This window comes from Bombus huntii, chromosome 8, assembly GCF_024542735.1.
Source record: "Bombus huntii isolate Logan2020A chromosome 8, iyBomHunt1.1, whole genome shotgun sequence".
NCBI lineage: Eukaryota > Metazoa > Arthropoda > Insecta > Hymenoptera > Apidae > Bombus > Bombus huntii.
The window spans coordinates 421,471-444,876 of NC_066245.1; the positions used below are offsets into that span (position 1 = coordinate 421,471).

At 42.0% G+C, this 23,406-nt stretch overlaps 2 protein-coding genes across 4 annotated transcripts in view; both read left to right on the forward strand.

Annotated features, from left to right (window-relative positions):
• Window positions 1-23,406, forward strand: part of LOC126868893 (semaphorin-1A-like) — a 382,771-nt gene that overhangs the window by 24,810 nt on the left and 334,555 nt on the right. For all 3 annotated transcript variants that reach the window (XM_050624865.1, XM_050624867.1, XM_050624866.1), the window contains exon 2: window positions 11,255-11,434. In XM_050624865.1, coding sequence (XP_050480822.1) covers window positions 11,338-11,434 — 97 coding nt within the window. In that variant the 5' untranslated portion in view covers window positions 11,255-11,337. The remainder of the gene's footprint in view (window positions 1-11,254; window positions 11,435-23,406) is intronic.
• Window positions 6,269-6,778, forward strand: LOC126868351 (uncharacterized). Its single transcript, XM_050623685.1, has one exon. It carries the CDS (start codon window positions 6,269-6,271, stop codon window positions 6,776-6,778), a length of 510 nt encoding a protein of 169 aa, XP_050479642.1.

Consider the following 23,406-nt stretch of genomic DNA (forward strand, 5'->3'; position numbering starts at 1 on the left):
AATATCGATTCGTCGTCGCTGTCGCGATAAAATGAATTTTGTAGCGTGACGCGAGGTAAACGAGAGAGCGAGAGCGCGCGCGAGAGGGAGAGAGAGAGAGAGAGCGGACGCGTGTGCGCGAGATGAAACGGACAAAAGCAAGGGGGTTAGGAATTCGGAGGAAGAGGCCATGGGAAAAACGAAAGAAGGAAAACTGCGATTTCGATAGGTTTCTTTCGTAGCAAAGGAAAACGTACGGGCTGAATAGAACAGTGGCAAGGAGGTCCGTAGGAACGTAGAAATTGAACTTGTTCCGGAGACGTGTTCCTTCCTTGGTTTTATCGCGTTATCGTTCCATCGAAGGGGCGAACGAACGATCCCGTCGCGTTGCTTTCGAGGAATCGACGGGGCATCGACTCGTGGAATACGATTATGTCCTTGTGTACGTCCTAGTCTGGACGCGGTTCTCACATTAGGACACATTGTACGATGATGTTACGAGATGATCCACTTTGCATTGTTTTAGCAAATTGCAGCTCGCGACGGCTGCACCGAGGATCGATGCATTACAAAGTTACAAACGTGTTGTTAAATCCCAACTAATCGGTCGTTCATCTAAAGTACGCCTACTTAATGCGCTCATTGTTAAAGATATCGTGAATTTTAAAACCACACGCTGCCGCCTTTCTGCCTTCCTCTTATCTAACGTCACGTTCAATTCGAACAACGGTAAATGAATGTACGTAGATGGTAATAATTTTTCTCGATACCGCAACTGGTAGAGCGGCTTTCCAACAAAAATAAGCCTTTGAAATTCTTCTTGCGGTTTTCCTTCCGCGGATAGACGATCGCGTATAACTCGCCGTTATCTTTTCTCGACAGGAAAAAAACTTGCGAATACTGATTTCCGAAAAGTTACCCCTTCTCAGGTATTTTTTCTCAGGTCTTCTTCTTCTTTTTTTTTCTTTGAGAGGGAAGCGGCGGAAGTTTGTCGCTGCGCGCTATAACTTTTCGATGATGCTTATCCTCCGGACTCGAGAAATATCATGCCGCGGAAGACCTCGCGTCGACGAAGAATACCTGCACGTGGGTGAATTGGTTAACTAACGGAAATTACGTGAAGCGCACTAACGCGGTCGTGTTCGCTACGGTACATTCGAGAAACTGGACGCTGAAGCACGGCGAGGCAACGTTCCTCGATCTACCTCCTTTTCACGTCGTTTTTCTTCTATCGTTTTTCTCTTGCGTTGACGCTTGGTGCACGTGCGTCCGTCTCGATTCGCGCGGTTTTCGTCTTCTACCGTTAACGCCCACCGTGTATTAATGGTGAGAATTATCCGCGAGAACGCAGACGTAATCGTACGGCAGAATGTTCACTTTTGTATACAGCATCGAAATTCTTCCCCAAGGAAATTACCGGTAGTCGACGAGAGTGGACCTCTTGCCATATACGGTTAACTATACGGCGACTGCGAGCTGATTACACGCTCGATTCTCGTTGCTGGTTATTACGGCTTATTATTACGGCTCGCCACCGTTTTCAATGCTACGTTTTTACGCGACAACATCTGGTAAGCTTTAATCGTTCGGTACCTATTTTCCTATCGGACAAAGAAGGTTCGAAGTGGACACTGCAGCGGCGATCTCGTACGGGCGATGATTACCTAAGGGAAGTTGAAATTGCCGCGAATAGCTATCGAGGATTCTGGCGCAGCGGAAGATTGGAATTCTTATTATCATGGTATTTTTACAACATCTTACACTAAAGTTACACCGCGCGAATATTTGCCGAACGAATCGATCAAATATTTGCATTTCGAAATCAGGTTCAACGTATTTTCCAATGTAAATTTGGACACTTTGAGGCAGTGCGAGCTTCTCGTGTGGATCAAATATGATTTCCATAATTAAACATGTGACTCTGGTTGTCTCGGAGAAACACGGCAAGCAAAGAAATCGGTTGAATCAACTCGACGAAGATCTATGGTCGTGTCGCGGTACGAATTTACGCCATTTATTTCATCCACGCATTATATTACGTGGTGTTTTCGTGGATGATACGTAAGATTGTCGATACGCGCGAAAGAAGAACTTCGTCGTATATCGCTGATACAAGTGAAATAAAAAGAATCTGCTGCCGGTTCTGTCGCAATGCGATCTTTTAAGGCTCGAACTGCGACGCGACAACTCGCGTCTCGGAATAGAAAAACGAGAAGCGGGTTGTAAAACAGCCCGTGAACACGCCACAAGTATTTGAATAGCGTAACGATTGTGACTGGCGATGAGATGGTCGAAAATGTCGTTTGCAGGTGCTAAAGTTATAGTCGAGCAGCCACGGTAACGGTTATCTTTGGACGACCTGCGAGACCAATTCTCGTAAAAAGCTGTTATAGCAGGGAGTATAAAATTATAGAGCGAACTAAGTAGCTGTGTTAACTTCTACACACGTTTCGCACTTTGTCTTGAAAATTAGAAAAATCGGCCAGTTCGTTATTATACTCGTTGAGCTTTAATAAAGACGTGAATTACCTTATTGCTGGCTGTTATCCTTGCGAGCATCACCGGTTAACGCCGTAAAGTAGTTCGATGCTGTTCTCTGCTACACGTTGGACATTTTTTAATCCGAAGACTAATTACTGTTTTTTTCTTACGCCTCTCTTAATATTCTCTTTCATCAAAGCCCATATCCGATCTAGCTTTTTAACGTCTCGCACGTATAATATATTTACTCTGTTTAGGTAATTTGGTAACGTTGCTTAAACGTGCTTAGGTAACGTTGAAACGTTTCGTTTAAAAATATAGCGACAAGTCGTTCGAGGTATCCGCCTGAAACGTAGAACGATGTAAGTTATTCGAACGATAAAGTTTTGAAAATATTGTCTTGGAAAGGGATCCGAACGGACTACTAATGGCGGTTTGGGCTACCGATTCTCGGTATCTACTATGCTGTCAGAGACAGACTATTTCACTCGTAAGAATGATACACGTTGGAACGTCGGTGGATGCCGGGCGATTAATTATTTATAAGCGATTGAGATTCAGACGGGCTGTTCCCTAAGGGCTGATATCGAACATAACAACCGGCACAGGTATTTGAACGAGCGTAGACAACACAGTGATTCAAGGAGGCATTAAATTTCCACGTTTCCTGCGATCCGACGAAGTGAAGTTGCGACGTTAGACGACGCGAGACCACGTATTCTCTCTATGCAACGACAGTTGCGAAGAAATTTGCAAGGGGAATCGCGGTTTTGGTTACACTCTTTTACATAGTTTGGCAGTCTCGATCACAGGCATTCGTAACGAGAGTAATTTGCACAAGGACGACGGTAAGAGGGTTGGGATCTGAATATTCGCTGTGATTTGGACCATTTCACCTGGTCGTTTCCACGAGAGGTCACCTGGGGCAGGAAGACCACGTTCTCTGCAGTTTCCGTGTGCTTCTGAATATTCATTCGCGAGAGTTGGCTGGCCCGTTTAAATAGCCCGCCACGTTCTCCAGCTCTGTCTCTTTCCGCTATCACGCGCGGCTCCATCTCTCGATTTCGATCTCTCTCCCTCCCATCCCTTCTTTTCCGCCGTTTTATTTCCCCGCTTTCACGTTCGCCATCGTAGTTTCTGCCCGGCCACTTAGTCTTCCACTTCTCTCGCCCCGATAATCCGCTGGTATCGTGCATCGGCGACTTTGTAACACGACGATTTCGCGGCGGGTCGTTACGCTGATAAGTAGCTACACGGAGAAATGGCGCATAACCGTTTTATCTGTGTGTACCCTTTCACCTGTACGATATCGTATATCTTCGATCATACACAACGCCATCAAGATACTATACGTACTTACACAGTTGTATTTGTATACCGCGAGGAAATGGGCTGCGACTCGATAATTCGAGTATCGGCGATACGCTTCGCGTATCCGAATTACAGATATCCCTGGAATCTGCATACGCGATATATCTAATCGTCGGGGGTCACTGACTCGCTTTGTAGCTTCGTCACGTTGTCACTCGGATTATTTACCGTTTGGGTGTTTGCCCAGCCGTAAACACTCGCCCACGAATCTTAGCCTTTTCCATGCCGACATGCAGTACACTCGGATGGTTAAGACCCTTCGATATCCGACAGACGCCGGGTACAATTCTTGCCCGATTCTTATCGCTCTGTCGTGAGATAGAGAAAGATAGTAGTTACGACGAACCTTTGAATAATTAAGACGTCAGTTCTATTAGTATATTTCAAAAGAACAAGTTATTCGCGCGATTCTAATTTTCTTGAACATTTTTTCGATATCGGTTCTTTCGTCCGCCATAAATAAACTTTCGAGACTCGTAGATAGGAATATATGTTAAAGTTTAATAACAAACGTCACTGCGATAATCAAGGTAAAAGCAATGATTAGATTTAACGATTAGCAAATTTAGATTTCTTCAAGTTAGGATTATCGACATGGAAAGATCTCAGCTGTTATTGGCAACCCTTCTGACCTGGTTTTCGCGCTTTCGATCAAACGTCGTGAAATTTACGGAAAAAATTTGACAAACGACCGTTAAATATTCTCGTCTATCAATTTCGTTGGAGAAAGTTCAAATCGAAATATCGATTTCCGTGGATGTTGGATCTTTACCTTTGATCGATATCGGCCAACTGATGAAACATTCGATAGAACGTAAAAGAAAAACGAAGAACAGAAAAATAGAATTTGGTGTGTACATACCATGTTGGCACTAGAATTTGGCACACAGTTAGTTTGATCGGTGCGTTACACGTTTGTCGGGTCTGGTTCTATCCATCAGCCGAGTATATTCTGTTTAATTTGTTATGCAGTCAGATGGCATCGGGTTACTTGGATCGCTACTTAACTTGTCTCGCTCAACTTCTTACTCAACTTTGGTTTCGTGATGTACTCTGCGAGACACGCGAGAACATTTATTCCCGAAAAATTATTTACACTCGACTAGCTTGCCAAGAAGCGTCACACACAGTCGACTAAGGTTCCGGAAACTCCACCTACTTTAGCCAAGATCGACGTTATTTATTAATCACAGCCTGGTTTGAGCTTCAAAGAACGTTGGTAGACTCATTCATCGGCCTCGTCGCGCGGATATCTTGTGTACTTCTTTTTGGCGCCTTTCATCTACTAGACTTATCACTCCTTCCTTAGCTCCCTCGGTAGCTTTTCTACTTTTACAGCGGCTTCCGCACGCTACCCCATCCCCTGACCCCTTCTCTCTCTCTCTCTCTCTCTCTCCTGCTCTTTCTTGGCTTCATCGAAACTTGTCGTTGCGAGCGCAATCTTTTTCTCGAAACTTGTCGCAATCGAAGGTAACAAATTCCATTCCTAAACGGCCGTATACGGTGAAGGTATTGCGCATAGCGAGCCAGAGAGTCGACGATTACACTATCGATACGACGGTCGGCTAACGCGAGCCGTTGACAAATTCGTAACAACCCGCTGTGAAAGCCTATTTATCGGGATTACGTTTGTAGAAACTACTGTGCACTCGTGATTACGTTTTCTCTGCTTTCGATCGATCGTCGCGGTGTGTTACGCCAACTTCGTCTACTTGTCTTTCCCTAAATTTGTTTTAATCCTTTTAATTCGTTTTGTATACCTTGAGAGATCAGAGAAGGATAAAGTACATGTAGAACGGGCCATTAGAATTTCTTGATAACCTTCAACGCGTACATCAATTTCTCCTAAATTTTTTCTCACAATTCCAGGCTTTTGCACGTAAATTGCATCGCTGTCGATGGAACAAAAAATGCGAACACCTAAGTACCGTTTATTAATTATTACACGATCGGAAGAGCGAAGCTACAGTGTATCGTTTGAAAGATTTCTTTGGAAGAATCAACTGGATGAACGTTAATTTCTTCGGTGGCTCGTTTCGAAAATTAATTTTTTTGCTGCTTGTAAAGGAGATGTAAATCAGCGATCGATATTTGTTTCTTTTACGCGACGCCAACGAGAAGCTGTTGCAATTGCTTGTTAACACTTTGACTGCCACGCCGAAATCACATGTTTCGCTCAGGACGTCACGGGAGTATTTTTATTATTCAAAATGGCAAAATAATAATAAGTTGATGATGTAAGACAACATTCTTCCCCAATGGACCGTTTATCTTATTGGTGGTCACGGCTGACCACCGTGGCGTCTTGGTAACAGTTGATAGCGATGTATTATAACGAGGCTTCGTTTATTTCAACAAACCATTCGCATTCGTTATTTCGTCGTAAGCAAAACGTGCAGAATATATTGTTGAAACATGTAGAAGATATTAGGCTGAAATGGTAGAGGTCCGCGAAGAAAATGATGCTTGTGATAAACCAATGGTAGTGGTAGATTACAACAGAGGAAAATGTGCTGTAGATTTATCAGATCAAATGATAGTATATTCTACACCACGTAGAAGAACCCTCAAGTGGTATATAAAATTGGCTTTAGAGTTATTGTTAAATACATCAATTTCAAACGCGATGATACTCTATAAACAAGCAACAAAAACAAAGATCAAGGTATCTGATTTTAGAATGGTACTCGCAATGCACCTTATACAGTGCCATTCACCAGAGCCGTTAAATATACTTATTCGACAAAGATTGCGACACGAAATGCAGAAGAAAGAAGGGCAAGCGTACCTGGCACGAAAATTTTGCAGAGAGTACTATAAAAAAAATGTTAAACAATTAGGATCAAAAATTGCTAAGAATCGGACCAAAAAAGTGATCACTTATTGTCCAGATTGTATCGATGAGCCACATTTATGTTTAAAGTGTTTTAACACAGTGCATCGTTAGATGCAAAATTTGTTCTCATTTTTTTTTATCGATGTTCTAATAAAAATGTTTAATTGTTCAATGGATCACTTTTTATTTCAAAGTATCTTCTATTTATCGGTTATATTCAAAATGTCCTAACCGTCAATTTTCATTCAATTTTTACAATTGTAAGAAGTTCATCATACATGACCAACGTAGCAGTCAAAGTGTTAAGAGAGAAGGAGAGTCCTGGTGAAGCTTCGAGGTTTCGCCAGTTACATGGAAAGCCTCGATTATAACGTGTATTGTTTTCGATCAGAGGCCGCTTACCATTGGTACTTTGGCTGTGGGTTTGTCACGAGTAACAAAAAAATTGAAGCCACGACGTCTAACTAACCGCAGAATCGCAAGATCGCGACGTAACTCATTTTAGCATACTGTATATCCTGGTAAGAGCCGATAAAAAGATGTAAAACGTTGGTGCTCGGCGAGAGAAAAGTTGGCAACGTTTATCGACAGGTAATGCTTATGGGTATTGATATGCAGTGAAAAATCGAGCGTAACGTATTATAGTATATGTCTGTGAATTCATGGACCAGCGCAGCAGTGCAATAGTATTGTTCGCTGGACTAGGTAAAAGTGAGAACACAGATGGATCGCGTCGCTGCATGGCGATCGCACCTTACCGATTTAGCGATCAGATAAATATCGCGATACTAAGACGGGATGTCGAACAGGACGCCACACGACGGTGTAAACACGTCGCTAGAAATAGAAAAGTTTCGAAAAGACCGTATTGTGACAGTGCAGAGTGAAGGAAGAGGAGAAAGGGCGCGGTTAAAAGGATACACGCGCTTTTTCGTAAGTACGTAGAAGTAGAATCGTTGTTTGAAAGTCTCGTCGCTACGAGAGAAACAAACGAACAAACAAACAAACGATCACGAAAACCATCGAGAAATCGCGAGCAAGATGCGATTTTGCTTCGATCGTCGGTTCGTTGAACCGCGAGAAGAAAAAAAGAAAAAATAAGGACTCATCTCGAGAGATTATAGAAACAACCTAGAGAAAGTGAAAATCGAAGATTTAAAAGTAGTTTGGGATTGACCTAGTTGTTCTAAACATCGTTCCAAAATATTATTTCGACGTCGTACTTAATTTAGGACATAATTTGTGAAAACTGTATCTGTGAAAAGACAATGGACATTTCTCTGTATTTTAACAACAATAATATACAGCATAGTTGATGAAGGTGATTGTCGTTGCCCGTGAATTTTCCCTGGCTCGTTTCGTCTCTTTCGCTTGGTCGTTGTTTCCCGCCGAAGCGTTTCGTCAAACCTCTATTTCCTCTGTAATCTCGCTCTCGATTTTCTCGCGTTTTCCCATGGTCGTTTGCTCGTTGCGTTTCTTGGCCTGTTTTTGGCCCGAAAGCGTATAAATACTATAAATTGATGGTAGATAAGGTTAATGTACCGAAAGAACCGATCATGTCGTTAAAATCACGTTTCGTTCGACCGCCATTTGGAAACACGTTGTGGGATTGCGCCTGCAGCAGCGTTTTCATTGTTATCGCGATTCTATGGCCCTTTATACAAGGATTCGCCTGTTATTGTTCTTTTTCCTCTTTACAGAATAGCTGCGTTTAAACGGCATGAATAAAAGGTGTCTTTTGTTTTCTTTTTTCGTTTTACGCTTTCCCTACGTTTAGCCGATTTATATGAAGAACAGAATTTGCCCTATATTCTCACGGTTCAACGACCTGATATTTTTTCACGGACTTGTATCGAAATTCGATGAACGCTATCACTCGGCTAACGTAACCAGTCAAAGTTAACCTTCTCCGGTGACTCTACGTGATTTCTTCCACCCATGTGATACACGTGGCCGTAAGTGAATTTGAAAGAAAATGATCGAACCGAGAGAAAAAGAGAAAGGAAACGCAAGGAGAAAGAGACGCACGAGTCACCGTGCCTTAATTTTCTTCCGATTCTAGCGACTCACGTTCCGCACCTTCGATTATGTACTTTGCTCCGACTGCGCTCGTTCACCGCGTACGCGTTTGCCTACCACGAGAAATCTGCCCTCTTTACTTTAAGGCTTTGGAATCCGTTGAACACTGGATTTTTCCAACGTGACACCGATCCGACACCGATGAGGAAAATTAAATCGGATTCTTTCCTATCTCGCTTAGGGTTTCCGATCGGATCGCGACGATCGTATCGATGTCGATGGCTCGTGATTCGTGACTCGGCCGACGTAAGAGAAGAGAAAGTCGGGGCAGCGTGGCGCTACCATAATCGCGCGGGGAAACGAAGCCGACGCTGGTTGGTGGTGTCCACGATGCTGGAGGGAAGTAAGTCTTGATCCACGGCTCGTCTCGTGTCTCTCGAATCTGGAAAGTAGGCCGAGCCACGCCTAACGGTGACTCGCTGTTTCAGATGCGTATAGCGCACCTTTGTCCGCCACATTTTGTTCGCGTTGCGCTGCACTTCTCCCTCCTGTTCGACCGATCCTCCGCCACCGTTTTGCGAAATCTACGGTCGCGCGGACGAGAAGTGGCGCATCGTCGACGAGCGATTCTTGTCGAAAACGATCGTCCTTGTTTCAGGGTTGACGCGGTTCGACACGCACCCGCCCGACAAGTTAAATTCGATATCAGATTTTACATTGTACGATTTTTGATTCGCCTGGACAAGTCTCGTTATACCGATAGCATTCGTCACGAGAGGGTTATAAAAGGGAGAATATAGAACCGTGACAAGTGTGATCGATGTGGAATCCTTGAGCGGAAATTTTGAATAGTAAGCGCAAATTCAGATACGACAAATGAGTGGTAGGGTTGATTTTGCACAGTCGAAGAATGGAAACGAGATTAAGCCGTACATTTTATGCGCGATATACGAAATGGCTGGTACAATGGTTGGCGGCGCGTTGTTAGATACGCGGCACGATTCAACGAAAACCTTGTAGGTATAAGTACCTACATACGTATGCATAGGTGTACATCCGATTTGCCACCTAATCGCGAATGTATTCGAAGTCGTAGCAGAGCAGCACTGGCTGCTGCGAAAGCTGGGGGACAAATAGAAGCTTGAGCTGGCGACCTCTCTGCATAATGCATACCATCGTCGCCTTCTTCATCGTCGTTGCCGAGCTCGTTCGAGTCGGCAGCGGTCTTCTACCGTTCCTTCGTTAGCCTTTTAGCTTGTCTGCTGCCTTCCTTCTCCTCTCCATTCTCCTTCCTTCCCCTTCCTTTCCCTTCCTTTCCATTCCTTTCCCTGCCTTTCTCTTCCTTCCTCGATTGCACCGTCTCGGTTGCTATCGTTGGCTCAGCTGTGTAAGAAATGGCGCGTATAACTTGTTCACGAAAAAGAACAATGATATGTACCGGTGTTTCTTTTTGTAACATCGTTTCATCCAGCGCAGCCAGCGTTTGTTAAGAACTGGCATTTTTAACGCGATCGTGCGCAAAACTTATTCTTACGACGGTGACAAACAAGATGTTCTCGGTCGTTCAAATATCGCGAAAGAATAAAAATTCTTTGCAACTTTTGCAACGCCGTACCTAACCTTTTCTTACCTTGACGAATACCCGTTCCTTACCTTTTCTTTTACTAAATCGCAGAGAATTAACACTAGAATTACCGATAGTTAACACGATGCTATTTCTACTAAAACCAGTTTAAATGACTGGTCTTTAAAAAATAACAATAGAATATTTTTATATTCACTGATTTATTAGTTTCTTAAAGAAGCAATTCCATGTTATGTAGTACATTGTTGGTATTATTAATCCATCGAGGATTGGCACATTTATAAAATTGTAGAACCAGTCATTTTGACTGCTGTGGTATTTCTAGCGATTGATTCGGAATTTTCCTGATAACTGATATCATCATATCGAATGATACGCAGTCAAAATTTGAAAAACGTGTGCGAAGTTGTACAAAACGTGGAAACTGATTAATTGGGGTTCGATAAACAGATTGCTGGATACTTTTACACTTTGGCAAGTACCAGTCATTTTCACTGGTATTGGTATAAGTAGCCTTATTATAGCATGGCTACGTCGTATCGTTGCGTATCGGTACTTTTGCCTAAAACATCATTACAAAAATTCACCGTTTATTGTGAATACCAAAATGTATTTAAAATTGTATCTTGGGTTTAATAAACATCTTTAAATAAATAAATAAAATGGTATAAGTAGCCTTGATACAAAATTATTTTCAGTTTGAATACATAAAAACCAAAATAAAATTCATTATATTACATACTCGTTACATCATTGCGGGAAAAAATATAACACGAAGTAGGAATTTGAAAATAAATTTGTAAGACCAGTCAATTCGACTGGCGTGATAGTTCTAGCGTTAGTGTCGCGATTTGATGTTTTTGCTATTGCTATTTTCGTTAACGTCGTTATTGGTTCGATTTTAAGGATTTCCATATCTCAAATTCAAATTTGTTTCGTCGGGCTTGTTCCTTTCTTAAAATGGTTTGTTTGTATTTTTTCAGGAATGACGATCGGAGCGGCGATGACGAGGATTGAAAGTTACCGTTGACTCATAGGATACCCTGCAGGGCCACTCGCTACCAAAATGAGCACATCCCTGCGAATTTTGGCACTGATCAGCTTAGTTGCGCAGAACGTGGCTTGGCCGCAAGATCCTGTTCCTAGGCTGCATGTCAAACATCGTGAGTAACTTTGCCTGCATAAGCGTGTAACAAAAATCGTGTTATTTTATATAAAAAGCGATTGTTCGTCTTATACCGGTGTTTAAGCGCTTTGAAAAAAAGTATGGAACAATGGCTATTTAGCCAGACGCATTTTTACCGTATAACGTCGTTTGACGTGTAATGTATCGCTAAATTCGGTTCGTCGTTCGCCTTTGCGTGCGAAAATTTAATGAAACGAAGCCACACACTCACCACGCTATTTTATACCTGTATCGAATTATTAAATTGATCCCGCCCGACATTTTAGGATATATGTATGGATATGAAATTAAAATTAAATCAAAGAGCTATAGCCAAATGGATCTTCCATGCATTTTACGCAAACGCGCGTCGCGCATTCATTGTACGTCATTAACTGCGATGCTGGAAATAATCGCGCGTCGCAATTTACTCTCTGTAGAAACGATCGTCTGCAATCATTCGCTTTCTTTTTCTGCTTTTCTCTTCTTCTTCTTCTTCTTCTTCTTCTTCTTCTTCTTCTTCTTCTTCTTCCGTACCCTTTTCTTTGGCCGAGTTTCTTATCATTTGTCGATCGAGTAAATGCAGTTCAACTAAAAGATGTTCTTTCGGCTGGATCCGAAAACGCCGTTCCACGCCGCGGAAACGCAGCGAAATTAATTCCGTGGATTAACGGCCGCGTTCCGTTATCCCAAGAGATTCCCGTTGAATTCGTTCCACTTAATTACTATAACGCGCGACAGATTATCCAGAACAATAAGGCACGTTTCACGGTGAATTCGATGGAAAAGCTTGCTTCGACTCGTCCTCCTCGTTCTCTTTTGTTCCTGGTTCGCGGCCGTCTTTCATCCGCCGAAATCTAATCTTTGTCGCGTAAGAACTACGGAAGAAACTAACAGCGGCATTACGATGACCGATGAATCGATGGCAATGAAATCGGCTCGTTCTCCTTTTCGTTGGATCGCCTTCCTTCCTTCAGAAGTTAATTTATCCCTCTTTTTTGTCCACGTTCCAGTCGTAGTCTCTCGACACGGTTGTTTGCACGCGCTAGCTTACCGAGAACAATAACGCACCGTACCGCGGCAATTCACCGATAAGAAAAAGTTACTTCTCTCGCATCTCGCCCGATTCCGGCGCTTCTTTCACGCGGATCTTTTCACACGGGAAATTTCATTTCCTTCGCGCGAGATAAAGACATCGGTGACGACGAGCACCAGCTCGCTAGAAATCACACGTTTACCGGTCGAGTGCAACCGATCGGTAGGTGAACGCGTCGAAGGTTATCGCCGTGTGAATCGAGAATCCTTTACCTGGAAGAGCATCGTGGAAAGAGAACGAGGGTCAGAGGAAGGGCGAAGCAGAACGTCGGCAAAGGGACTAGGCGGGGTAAGAGGAAAGGAATTGTATACAGAACATGTAGAGATACGTCGCGCGTTGTCGCCGTCATCGTCGTCGTCGTCGTCGTCGTCGTTGTCGTTGTCGGCTGTTGTTGTTGGCTGTGTTCCGTCGCAGTCGATTCAAAGGCATTTCCGCGCGACATGAGCACGCTTTCGCCGCACCTGTGGATTTGGCGGTCTCGCACCACGCCACGCCACGCCGTTCCGTTCAGTTGTGCAAGTGCCATGCCGGTATTAAGCGCAACACGCCGATAACGCTTCATCCGGCTAGAGACCAGGATAAACGTCGAGCGGATGTCGATGGAAAAGGATAAGAAAGTATCGGGGAAGCGTGGGAAAAAATCAAAATACATTAGACGCTGTCGGATGTTTGAACACGTTTGCCATCGCTGGCAAGTACAAAGCGGCGGTGAAAAGTTAATAGTTAAACGATATTTCCATCTGGCCTCTGTGTATTTATTTCACGGTAGTTTACGTTCTGTAGGTGGTAGAACTTGTTCGTTTCTATAGTTGTTGGAAGAGGTAGTATTATACAGTTGGTTGGAGCAGCTAGAAGATTACGTTACCGAGAAGTAACCAGCTGCGAGACAAATACCTCTCGTTTGTGTGCTTAATCCACGCGTTCCAAACGAATAATCCAATTCGCTTAATCGCTGTATTTTCATGCTTTTAGACGATTGACTAGCGCTCTGGCTAAAACTCTAATTGCTTTGAACGGTTAATTTAAATAGAGGATGGAGAAGCGATTGGAAAGATCTGCGTAGGATTGCTAGCAAGTGCAAAGCAAACTAACGATTGCCGAAACACACAACTAGAAAGCAATCTATCTCGAAATGATATCCTTTCTCGTGGAAACTGCAACAGACGTAACTAAACTTATTTTCTGAAATAAATTTATCCAGGTACTTTTACCGCGCACAGCGACATATAACAGCGCAGATACGTTTGAAATGCCGCAATAATTGGCATATCGGGTGATCCGATGAAAGCAGAGACGTTACGCGTGCGACACGAGCGATCGGTTAATAGAAAGAGACAAGGAAATTGAAAACGAAAATTCAAGTCGAAGACAATGAAGTGGAAAGAGGCAGAAACGTAAGGGGATAGAACAATAGTGGGACAGGTGGGGAAGGGAGGGCAGGTGGTCGGCGAGTTTAACGACCCTGCGAAATCCGCGGGTGAATCTGCCTCGAAAGCTTCGAGTCGAAGCTTTTGACACGGATCAAATATTGGCGTGTGTCGTGTCGATCGACGCGGCCACCGCGTTGGTCCGCTTTGGTAAATCCTATTGAGTATTCAATTACGTCGGGAACGACCGGGATACATACGTAGTTGGCTGACTCTAGCTCGGTTCGGATGAAATTGGACGGCCGTGCCGCGTACAAATCTACGGCATGCGATCGTGTGCTTCGTGCTTTCGGATGCATTGCTCCAATTGTGTATATGTATATTATGAAAATATACTCACGGATAATCGGACTATAGTTATCTAGGAGAGATCGAATTTTAGCAGTTTCTTATCGCTTTGTTTAAGAGTTTCTTTTTGGATGGAACGTAGAGTTTAGAGGAAACCGAGAATGGCTGGATGAAAGTCAAGTAGCACGGACTTTTCGTCGTAACGCCGATTCGATGTTTTTTCAAATGTTGGACAAGTTTCAAGTAAACAGCTTTTTTAAAGTACTTTTGGAAAGTTGTGGTTACGAGACTAACTTTTTACGATACCTGACTTTGTCGCTTTTAACAGTTGCCACGCACACCTTGCTCTCGTAGATTTCTCCAATATTTCCAGGCAAATAGTTGCATGTAGCAGCAATTTACGTTGATCCTGTGAGCATTATATCCAACTAACAGTCGTAAATATTAGCTACGTTATACACAAGTTACGCAGAACTATCTAATTTTCTTTCGTTCTAGCGACAGTTCTGCAGATGTTTCCATAATTCTATGAAAAAGCATCTCTTCGCAGACTGCGAGGAAAGAAACAGTGGAGCTACAAAACGCTGATTTTTTACTGAGTCAAGTTACACGATGCTAATTACCGACGATATCGCAACGAGAATTGCTTTACATCTGAAGCTAGTGTTGAGAATTGTGGATCCTAATCGCCGAAATAAAAGTAAAGGAACACTAAGATTACACTTAGAATTTATATTAAAATAGTTGTAGATTTATTTAATAAACGATTTCCAGGATCTTCGTCGATATACATTTGCACGCGTCTCAGCATCTTCTATACCACACTGCTAACGGAACAGTTACATTCATCTGTGTTTTGGGACGCTGTGCACACACATACTTCCATACACTCATATTCACATACGTCATTACTACGCGGCTAATCTAGGCTAGCACACAAAATTATACATATGTCAATAGCTAGAAATAAGGTATCCGCGAAAAGGGGAGGCAAATTGGTCGCAGGAACGTGTACTGACCGTGAAGGTGAAAACGTGGCATTCGATTTATCGGCGTATTCTCGTTTCATCGGAAGACGGGAACAAGCGAAACGCGTTACAGCAGTGGTGCAAGATTGGGCGAACCGAAGACGCTGCGAGTGAACAACCGTGAGGGAATAGAATATATTGTCACACTTGGTACACGTACATACAGGTAGCGTTCATTGCAGCGGGAATCGGGTGCAATAATATGACGGTATGTAGGTTAGCCATTGCATCGCAACCAAGGAAGCCATACACTCGAGTGGCTTTTGCCAAGAGTAAGCTCGTTAGGACTCGGAAGAAGTTTGTTAAGCTGCGAGAACGCGCGTAGTCGTCAATGGTCGTCCGAATATGCGGCTGTTGCAGACTTATACAGTCATCTCTGTGTCTATATCGCTATAACCATTTCCGATCATGATCATGAAAGCATCTTAACTAGCTTTCATTGGCGCGCAAATTTACACAACACCGGTACATTTTGTATCCGATCGAAACGATCGTTCGAACAGCACCGGTACATTTTGTACGCTTTTCGAGACTCTTTGGTGTACGATTTTTGTTCGTGTAGAACGAAATTGTACTTAATACTTAGCCAACTAAATAGGGAGATCTCTCCTCTGTGAAGAAGAGGAAGGGAGACCTCGTTTTTTGACTTTAGTAAGGCGGTTTCCTTTTTTTATTGTTACTATCAGTTATCGTTTACCTGGAATTCTTCCCAATTAATTACACTACTTTGTCTGCTTTCATAAAGTATAGTATGTAATAGAATATAGCAATTTAGTGGTGGTTAAAATTAATTAAAAAGTTACAATTTCAATTATGACTAAATAAAGTTATAATCGAACGGTAGTACACTGTAAAAAATATTAATAACATTATGAATTTTTAATTTCACTGGTTCTACAATTTTATAAATGTGTCAACCCTCGTTTAGAGATCATGGTCCCAGATGGATCAATAATACCAAAAATACACTACATAACATAGAATTCCTTCTGTAAGAAAGTAGTAAATCAATAAATATAAAAATACTCTATTACTACGTATTTTTTATTCTATTATTACAATTCTTTCAAATATTGTATTTTTACGAGCATTTTGACTGGTTTTGGTAGAAATAGCTTCGTGTTAACTACTGGTAGTTCTAGTGTTAATGTTTTTAATTTTACCTAGATTTTTTAGTATATACTTTTAATTTTGACGTTTTGTATAAACGATATGTGACATCGTTAAATAAAATCATTACCGCAAAATATAATTAACTATTTAAATAATTTTTTGACTTCTTTGTTCTTTAAGCAGTGAATATTAGTCCTCGATGCTTGGAAAAATGCACGGTGGAAACGTATAGCTCGTTGTGACACACGTCGTTGGCTAAATGTTAACACAGGAATATCTGCGAAAAAGGTACGCAACGCCGAAGAAAATCTCTGGCAGAGTTCCAAATAAAACGACATTACCAGTGTTCTATCGTTAATTGGAACTTGCGCATTTCCCTAACGGGTGTCTTTTCGCTAAGAAATTAATCCAACCGATTGTCTTTAAACTTGCCCGGTTTCTGAATTTGTAAAGGGGTTGAAGTTTCTAGGAGTAGACCAAGTCTAGAGAAGCGTAGTTAGACATGGTAGTTTGCATTCACGAGGTATTGTATTTGTTCGATGTTGGAAATTTGTGACGGTGATACGGCCGTTAATCATTGATACATTCATCAATGTAAATTCAAGCGAGATATTAATGCACGTTCGCGGCACAGTCAAACTATCGTGCAACTAACGGAACTGTTTTCGAACGTGATTCCAACAATAGTTAAATATTAACGCAATCAGCCATAATAATCGGCCGCTATCTTTGCTTGTGACAACGGTTTTACCTACCGCTCGAATCTCTACGACATTCCTACAGGTATACATTTGAAACGATGTTGTGTTATTTAGACGAGTAAACGTTCAACGTGTAGGTTGTATTCGCATTTCGATAAAACGACGCGTGATTCATATTAGAACATCTGTAAGCAAGTGAATAGTCGAACAGAATTGGCGCGCGTGGAATGATTTTTTTATCGTTTCGCAAAAAAATGCTTCCGATATTTATTAACGATCTCGTGTAAACGTGCTGGACGCAAACGTCGGTCGAGAGTTTTACTCGGCGCCTGTATGTACATAAGTACACGTACGCTGGCTGAACGAGTATGACGCATGGTACAGCTACAACAGGAACATTTATCCTCGTTATCCAGGGCCAGACTCGCGCCAATATCGAGAATGGAAAGGTGAAACTACCCTGGTGTAACGTTGAATGGTCACACCTTTCCACTGGAACTCGTCCTATAAATGCATTATCGTTTTGCAAATCTTTTCGCCACTCTCTGCCCGCCGATTTTCTTGCAATGCTACGGAACGTATTCCTTCTATTCCGTACAGTGTATGATATTTCCGTCTAAATGGCGCAAGAAGTCGTATTTTAAAATGTAAGTCAGCACGACGACGGTTTATACGAGCCGTACAGATGTTTATTCCGATGCAATTCAGCTGCATGCATACACAACGCGTGACAGAACAGGTAGCCCGCTTCTATTAACTGTTCTTGTGTGTAGCGAGCATAACGACCGCGTTGGGTACCTGGACTCGCTGTTTATTTATAGTTGAAATTCAGGTACAATGCCGTCGACATGCTCGAGATTTTAACAATTATTACCCCGGCGTACAGGCCGAGTTAATTCATTCACGGACCTGCCGCGTCGCTCGCTCGCACGCGCGTCTCTGTGTGCGTGTGTCACGTTAAAAAAGAATAGAAGCGAATAGAAGCAGCCAGCAAGATAATTCAATTCTTCGAATCCTGCGTGCAATTCGGAATAATAGATTTAGATAACGCGGTGCCAGATTACCATTGAAATTATAATCAGAGTTTAATTAGTGGCGAATGGTTGGCGCTATGTAACGACGTATCGATCGCCAATCGTGTGATATTTAAATCCGAGCGGAATTCTTGGAAAAATAGCATTCACGGAATCGAGCATTGTACGTTCTCTCGACTAATCCGGAAATAGCATAGTGATCGATTGCAACCGGGCTAGCTTCGTATTTCTACTTACTAGTTAATCTTTCGTATCGCGGTTTAAGATCTCCATCGGAACAGGACCTGATCTGACAGAAGTTCGCAAGTTCTAGCAAGTTACACATGGCTCGTACATCTGCAAATCCACTTTCCTACCGATTCGTATACCGTGTTATCATAACTGGTGGGCTACGTGTTCCGTTTCACTAAGGAATATCGTCGATTTCGTTTGCCAATAGCTTTTCCACGTAATTACCACGTTAGTTGAACGTTTATCGATCGGAGAAGTCATCGATTTTAATCATACCTTAACTATCGATGAATTTATCATTTCTAGAGTGCAGAGATAAATTTTATAGCGGATACTGTTGGTCGCTAGGCTGTCAACCTTTTCCATTTTACAGCCTGTTTTCGAGTATCTATTTTTTGCAAACAGGTGGCAAAGAATGGTCGAGAACGAAAGAAACGGTTTGCGAGTTCCAAACGATTGCAAGAGACTCGTAGGAAAACTCTGGCGAAGCTGATTAGATCCGATTTAACTAGAAACGTTAGCCGAACAGAGTGGTAACGGGATAGCGATTATCATCGAAAGGGACCGACCGCATCGTGATTTCCATTTGCTTTTTGATCCGGTCAACTTTGACCATTAACAAAAGCGAGCGTGGAACTACGAAGATTCGTTTCGCTAGATTAAGTTATCTCTATGTAGTTAGAGAGTTGATTTAGTAGCTGGAATCGTTGAAGCGGTAGCTCCGTTTAATAGTATCTAAATAATAGCATTTTCTGCCTCAACTAAAGTCTTACGTAAAATGAAAGTGGCAACGAGATGGTAATTATCGAAACTGTGTACTAGCTTTTATCAAAAGCTTTTAGGGCTTTTATTAAAGCTTCCAGCGCAATCTTGCTAACGGTTTTAGTGCTCTCACCTACGGATAGTATCTTACGCGCGTATTCTCCTATAATTATAACAATTATCGATATTATTTCAACGGGAGTTTTTTTAAAACCTTTATTTGTTTGCCATAAAACGTGGAAAGGTTTTTATCGATACGTGGATACTTTGAAATTGGAAATATAATATTCTGCGAGCAAAATGTCAGTAGAATTAACGATTAGTTTTATTATTTATAGGAAGATACGTCACGGAGATATTTATCGGCTGGAATCGTTTTAACGCTACTAATTCAGTTTTAAAAGCTCTTTTTCACTATCAACGATTTATGGCCAATTTTTTTCGTTACCGACAAAATTATTTCATTCTATTATATTTGCAAACTTTAAAATATCGGCTTTATGCCGAAATCACAAAGCGTCACTGCAACTTTTGTTCGCGTAAGAATAAATAAATGAAAAATTTGTTTAACAATATACATATTATCTTGATTATCCTTAGATATACCATGCCGATGGTTAAATTAATTCCGAATTGTCACGGAATTATTTTTTACCGACAAAATCACAAAGTCGAAATTTCATACGATACAACGATATGGAAAGGTAAATAATTGAATTTTTCGATGCCGAAAGGTTCGTACGCTACATACCTAGGCCCGTCATCTCGAAATTTTAACGCATTCGTCCATCAGCCGTATCTTTAGGATCAAAGGTACGCTTAAGTCGTTGTTGGAACGAGCTTTCATTGTCAAATAAATAATAAATGCGACTACGTCGATCGCCAATTACACATAACGTAAACACGGTTGATTCTACAGAAATGAAAATTATTTGGCAATGATTTCGTTCGTATACTTTTTCGTTCAATTTACGAATCGTAACAAGCTGTAATTTTATAGGCAGAGGACATGCTATCAAAGCGTCAACGATGTATACCTTGTAGAAAATCAGCTTTGTCAAAAAACTTGCCAACTCTGTACGAAACTATATCTATCGAGGAAAAGCTGTCTATTCCATAAAAGATTCACATTCGGCTAGAGCTTACGCATTGACGGTCAACCGCCGCGGTGTTGAAGCGGAAACGATCGAGTTTTCCAAGTTGAACGAAGCAACGATTTCTATGGATAAAAGAAGGAAAGGAGGAAGGAAAAGGGAGAAAAGGAAAGTAAAGGAAAGAACGGTTTTCGAAGTGATTGATCGTCCCGCGAGAACGACGCCGCTTTCGTCCTGTGAGCCGCCCTGAGAGCCGTCCGAGCGATCGTCGCGTCGCGTCGCGCCGCGTCGCGCCAATCCATGACCCGCACACGTTTCAGGACGCCGTTTCGACGGATAGATTTATTAATGTCCGGGGATAGAATTCTCCGGTGGCAGGACTGACGGGAAATCAATAAGACGCTGCCGTGATAACGTTATATTAAGAATAAATAACGATTTACGAGCAGCTTAGCCGTGGAGTTGGCGATCGACCGATGGCAATAGAAAAAGGCAGACATTCACGTTCCACGACGATCGTCAAGCGTATTAAGCTACTTTTTCTTATTTTTTCTTTTTTTTCTTTTCGCATATATGGCATAGGCGCGAGATATGCGTGAAACCGAGGCTGGAATTTGCCGATAATCAGCAAGCAATAGGAAATCGATCGATCGGCAACGACAAAAGAGGCTATAACGAAAATAAATATGTATCGACGGAGGAAAATACAGTTTGTAGTGTTAGGACAGTGTACTTGGAAGCGGAACGACGGGACCATGTTAACACTAGAACTACCACACCGGTCAAATTGACTGGTTTTTGCAATTTTATTTTAAAATTCCTACTTCGTGTTATATTTTTTCCGCAGTGATGTAATGACTTTCGCAACGATAACCAAAAGAATAATATAACGAATTCTATTTTGTTTTTTATGTATTCAAACTGAAAATAATTTTGTATCAAGGCTACTTATACCAACACCGGTCAAACTGACTGGTACATGTCAAAGTGTAAAAGAGTCCTGCGATCTGTTTATCGAATCCCAATTAACCAGTTTCCTCGTTTTCTACAACTTCCCACACGTTTTTCAAATTTTTACTACGTATCATTCGATATGATGATATCAGTTATCAGGAAAATTCCGGATCAATCGCTAGAAATACCACAGCAGTCAAAATGACTGGTTCTACAATTTTATAAATGTGCCAACCCTCGATAGATTAATAATTCCAACAATGTACTACATAACATGGAATTGCTTCTTTAAAAAACTAATAAATCAGTGAATATAAAAATATTCTACTGTTACGTGTTTTTTAAAAGACCAGTCATTTTGGCAGTTTTTGGTAGAAATAGCTTCGTGTCAACTATCGGTAATTCTAGTGTTAACTAATCTTGAAACGTCGTGTTTATAACGCAGGCAATTCGATCGTTCCATTGCGGGAAATATTTATACAATATACAAGAAATATACAAGAAATATGCAAATATACAAGAGAGAAGGCTAAGAAAAATGTGAAATTTCGTACTTGATATGTATTTACGTTACGTCGTAGAACGAACGGAAAGAAGACGTCTAGTGGAAAGTCGCTTTGAGAATCGTCAAGTTATATCAAAGAAATATATATATATATATAAACGAATAATAGATATGGGATCGTTCCGAAAAGCTATCGAGTTGCAGATATTCGCGTTCCAGTTACGACGGGACGTTGGTGGTGGAAAAACGGGGCTAGAGACGAAGACAGGAAAGATCTAGCCTTGTATAATTCAAACATTCCTCTTGGTAACATATCGATTAAGCGCGAAATGGCAAAGCTGCACGGCAAAATAAATATCCGGTGAAAAAAGACCGCCCGAGGAGAAAACCTGGCCTTTTACGAACCTCTGTATGTACACTGGCAGGCGCGTATTTCGAAGATAGATAACTGGGAATATCGAGGTACAGGCAAGCACCCTCTCTGGTTGCTTGTGTGTAAGTAAGCCACGGTCCGAAACATGTAGTAGCAAGCAGTTATGATCGTCTATGCCAATGCACCGACACGAGACACGAGACACGAGACACGTTCATAGATATGCACGTGAAATAAGCGGGGATAAACGAGAGGAACGTCGTTCACGGGTGATAGTACGCGATCGCATACGTGTGTATAGACAGCTGTGTGAATGGTTGGTTTGGGTGATGTGTCGATGTTGGTGTGCGAGTGGGTATCCAGCGCGTTGCTTTGTGGTAGCTCGTCAGCGACATGCTTCAAAAGTGCCATCGCCACTCGAAAATTTGCAAGCAAACATTTAATCGATGGCTTTTGATATGCTTACTTTAATACACTTCCATTATTCTCTGTGCAATCGTGTTCGACCAATCGATATTTATTATCTTTTCTGTTTGACGCGTTTAGTCGTTCGGTTGGATCGTCGATGGTTTTTAATCGAACAGCTTTTATCGGATATATAGTTTACGAAGCGTTTACGTCGCATCGGTTCCCTGATTAAAAATCCTCGAATATATTTGATTTTCACGTCCGCCGTGTGAATTGAATTTCCATGGAAACCTATGATAAGTAGATTTGTAAATAGTATCTCGTGTGTCTCCTCGGAGAATTCGTAGGAATACCAGGAAATTCGTAATGTAGCGTGAATGAAAGAATACCGGCAAAAGTAAACACGGAGCCCGTAAAAAGAAACGAGGTGGAGGTAGAGAAACGTCTTCGCGTTAATCCTGCGCATTTTCCCAGCAACGTCTTTATCTTTATATCCCCCGCATTAACATCTACCAGCATGAAAGAGATCAAAGTGAATTTTCTGGTTATCCGTGGGCCAACAATCGCACGATCGTAGATCACAGGGAAAATTGCGGATGCCATATGGTTGCCGTCGCGCACAGCGCGATGCTAGTTGCGACTAACGATATAATAGCCCAGAGACACGGGTTTTTCTAGACACACCGATGCACAAAATAAAAGAGATAAACGGTACAAACGTGCGATACGGATGACTATGTACAGGTATATGGAGAAGAAAGTTTAGATAACATTGGTGGGTATGCAATAAAGGCCAGAGGCTGATAACGAGCGACGAGGCGCGGTTGAATACAAATTTTCGTTCGGTACCGGCGTGTAACGTGGAGCAACGCTCGCGTGATAAGTTTGGAAAAAAGAAAATATCACGCGCGTCGTGTCGAATAAGTTTCGATCCGTGCACGATGCAGATTGGTCGG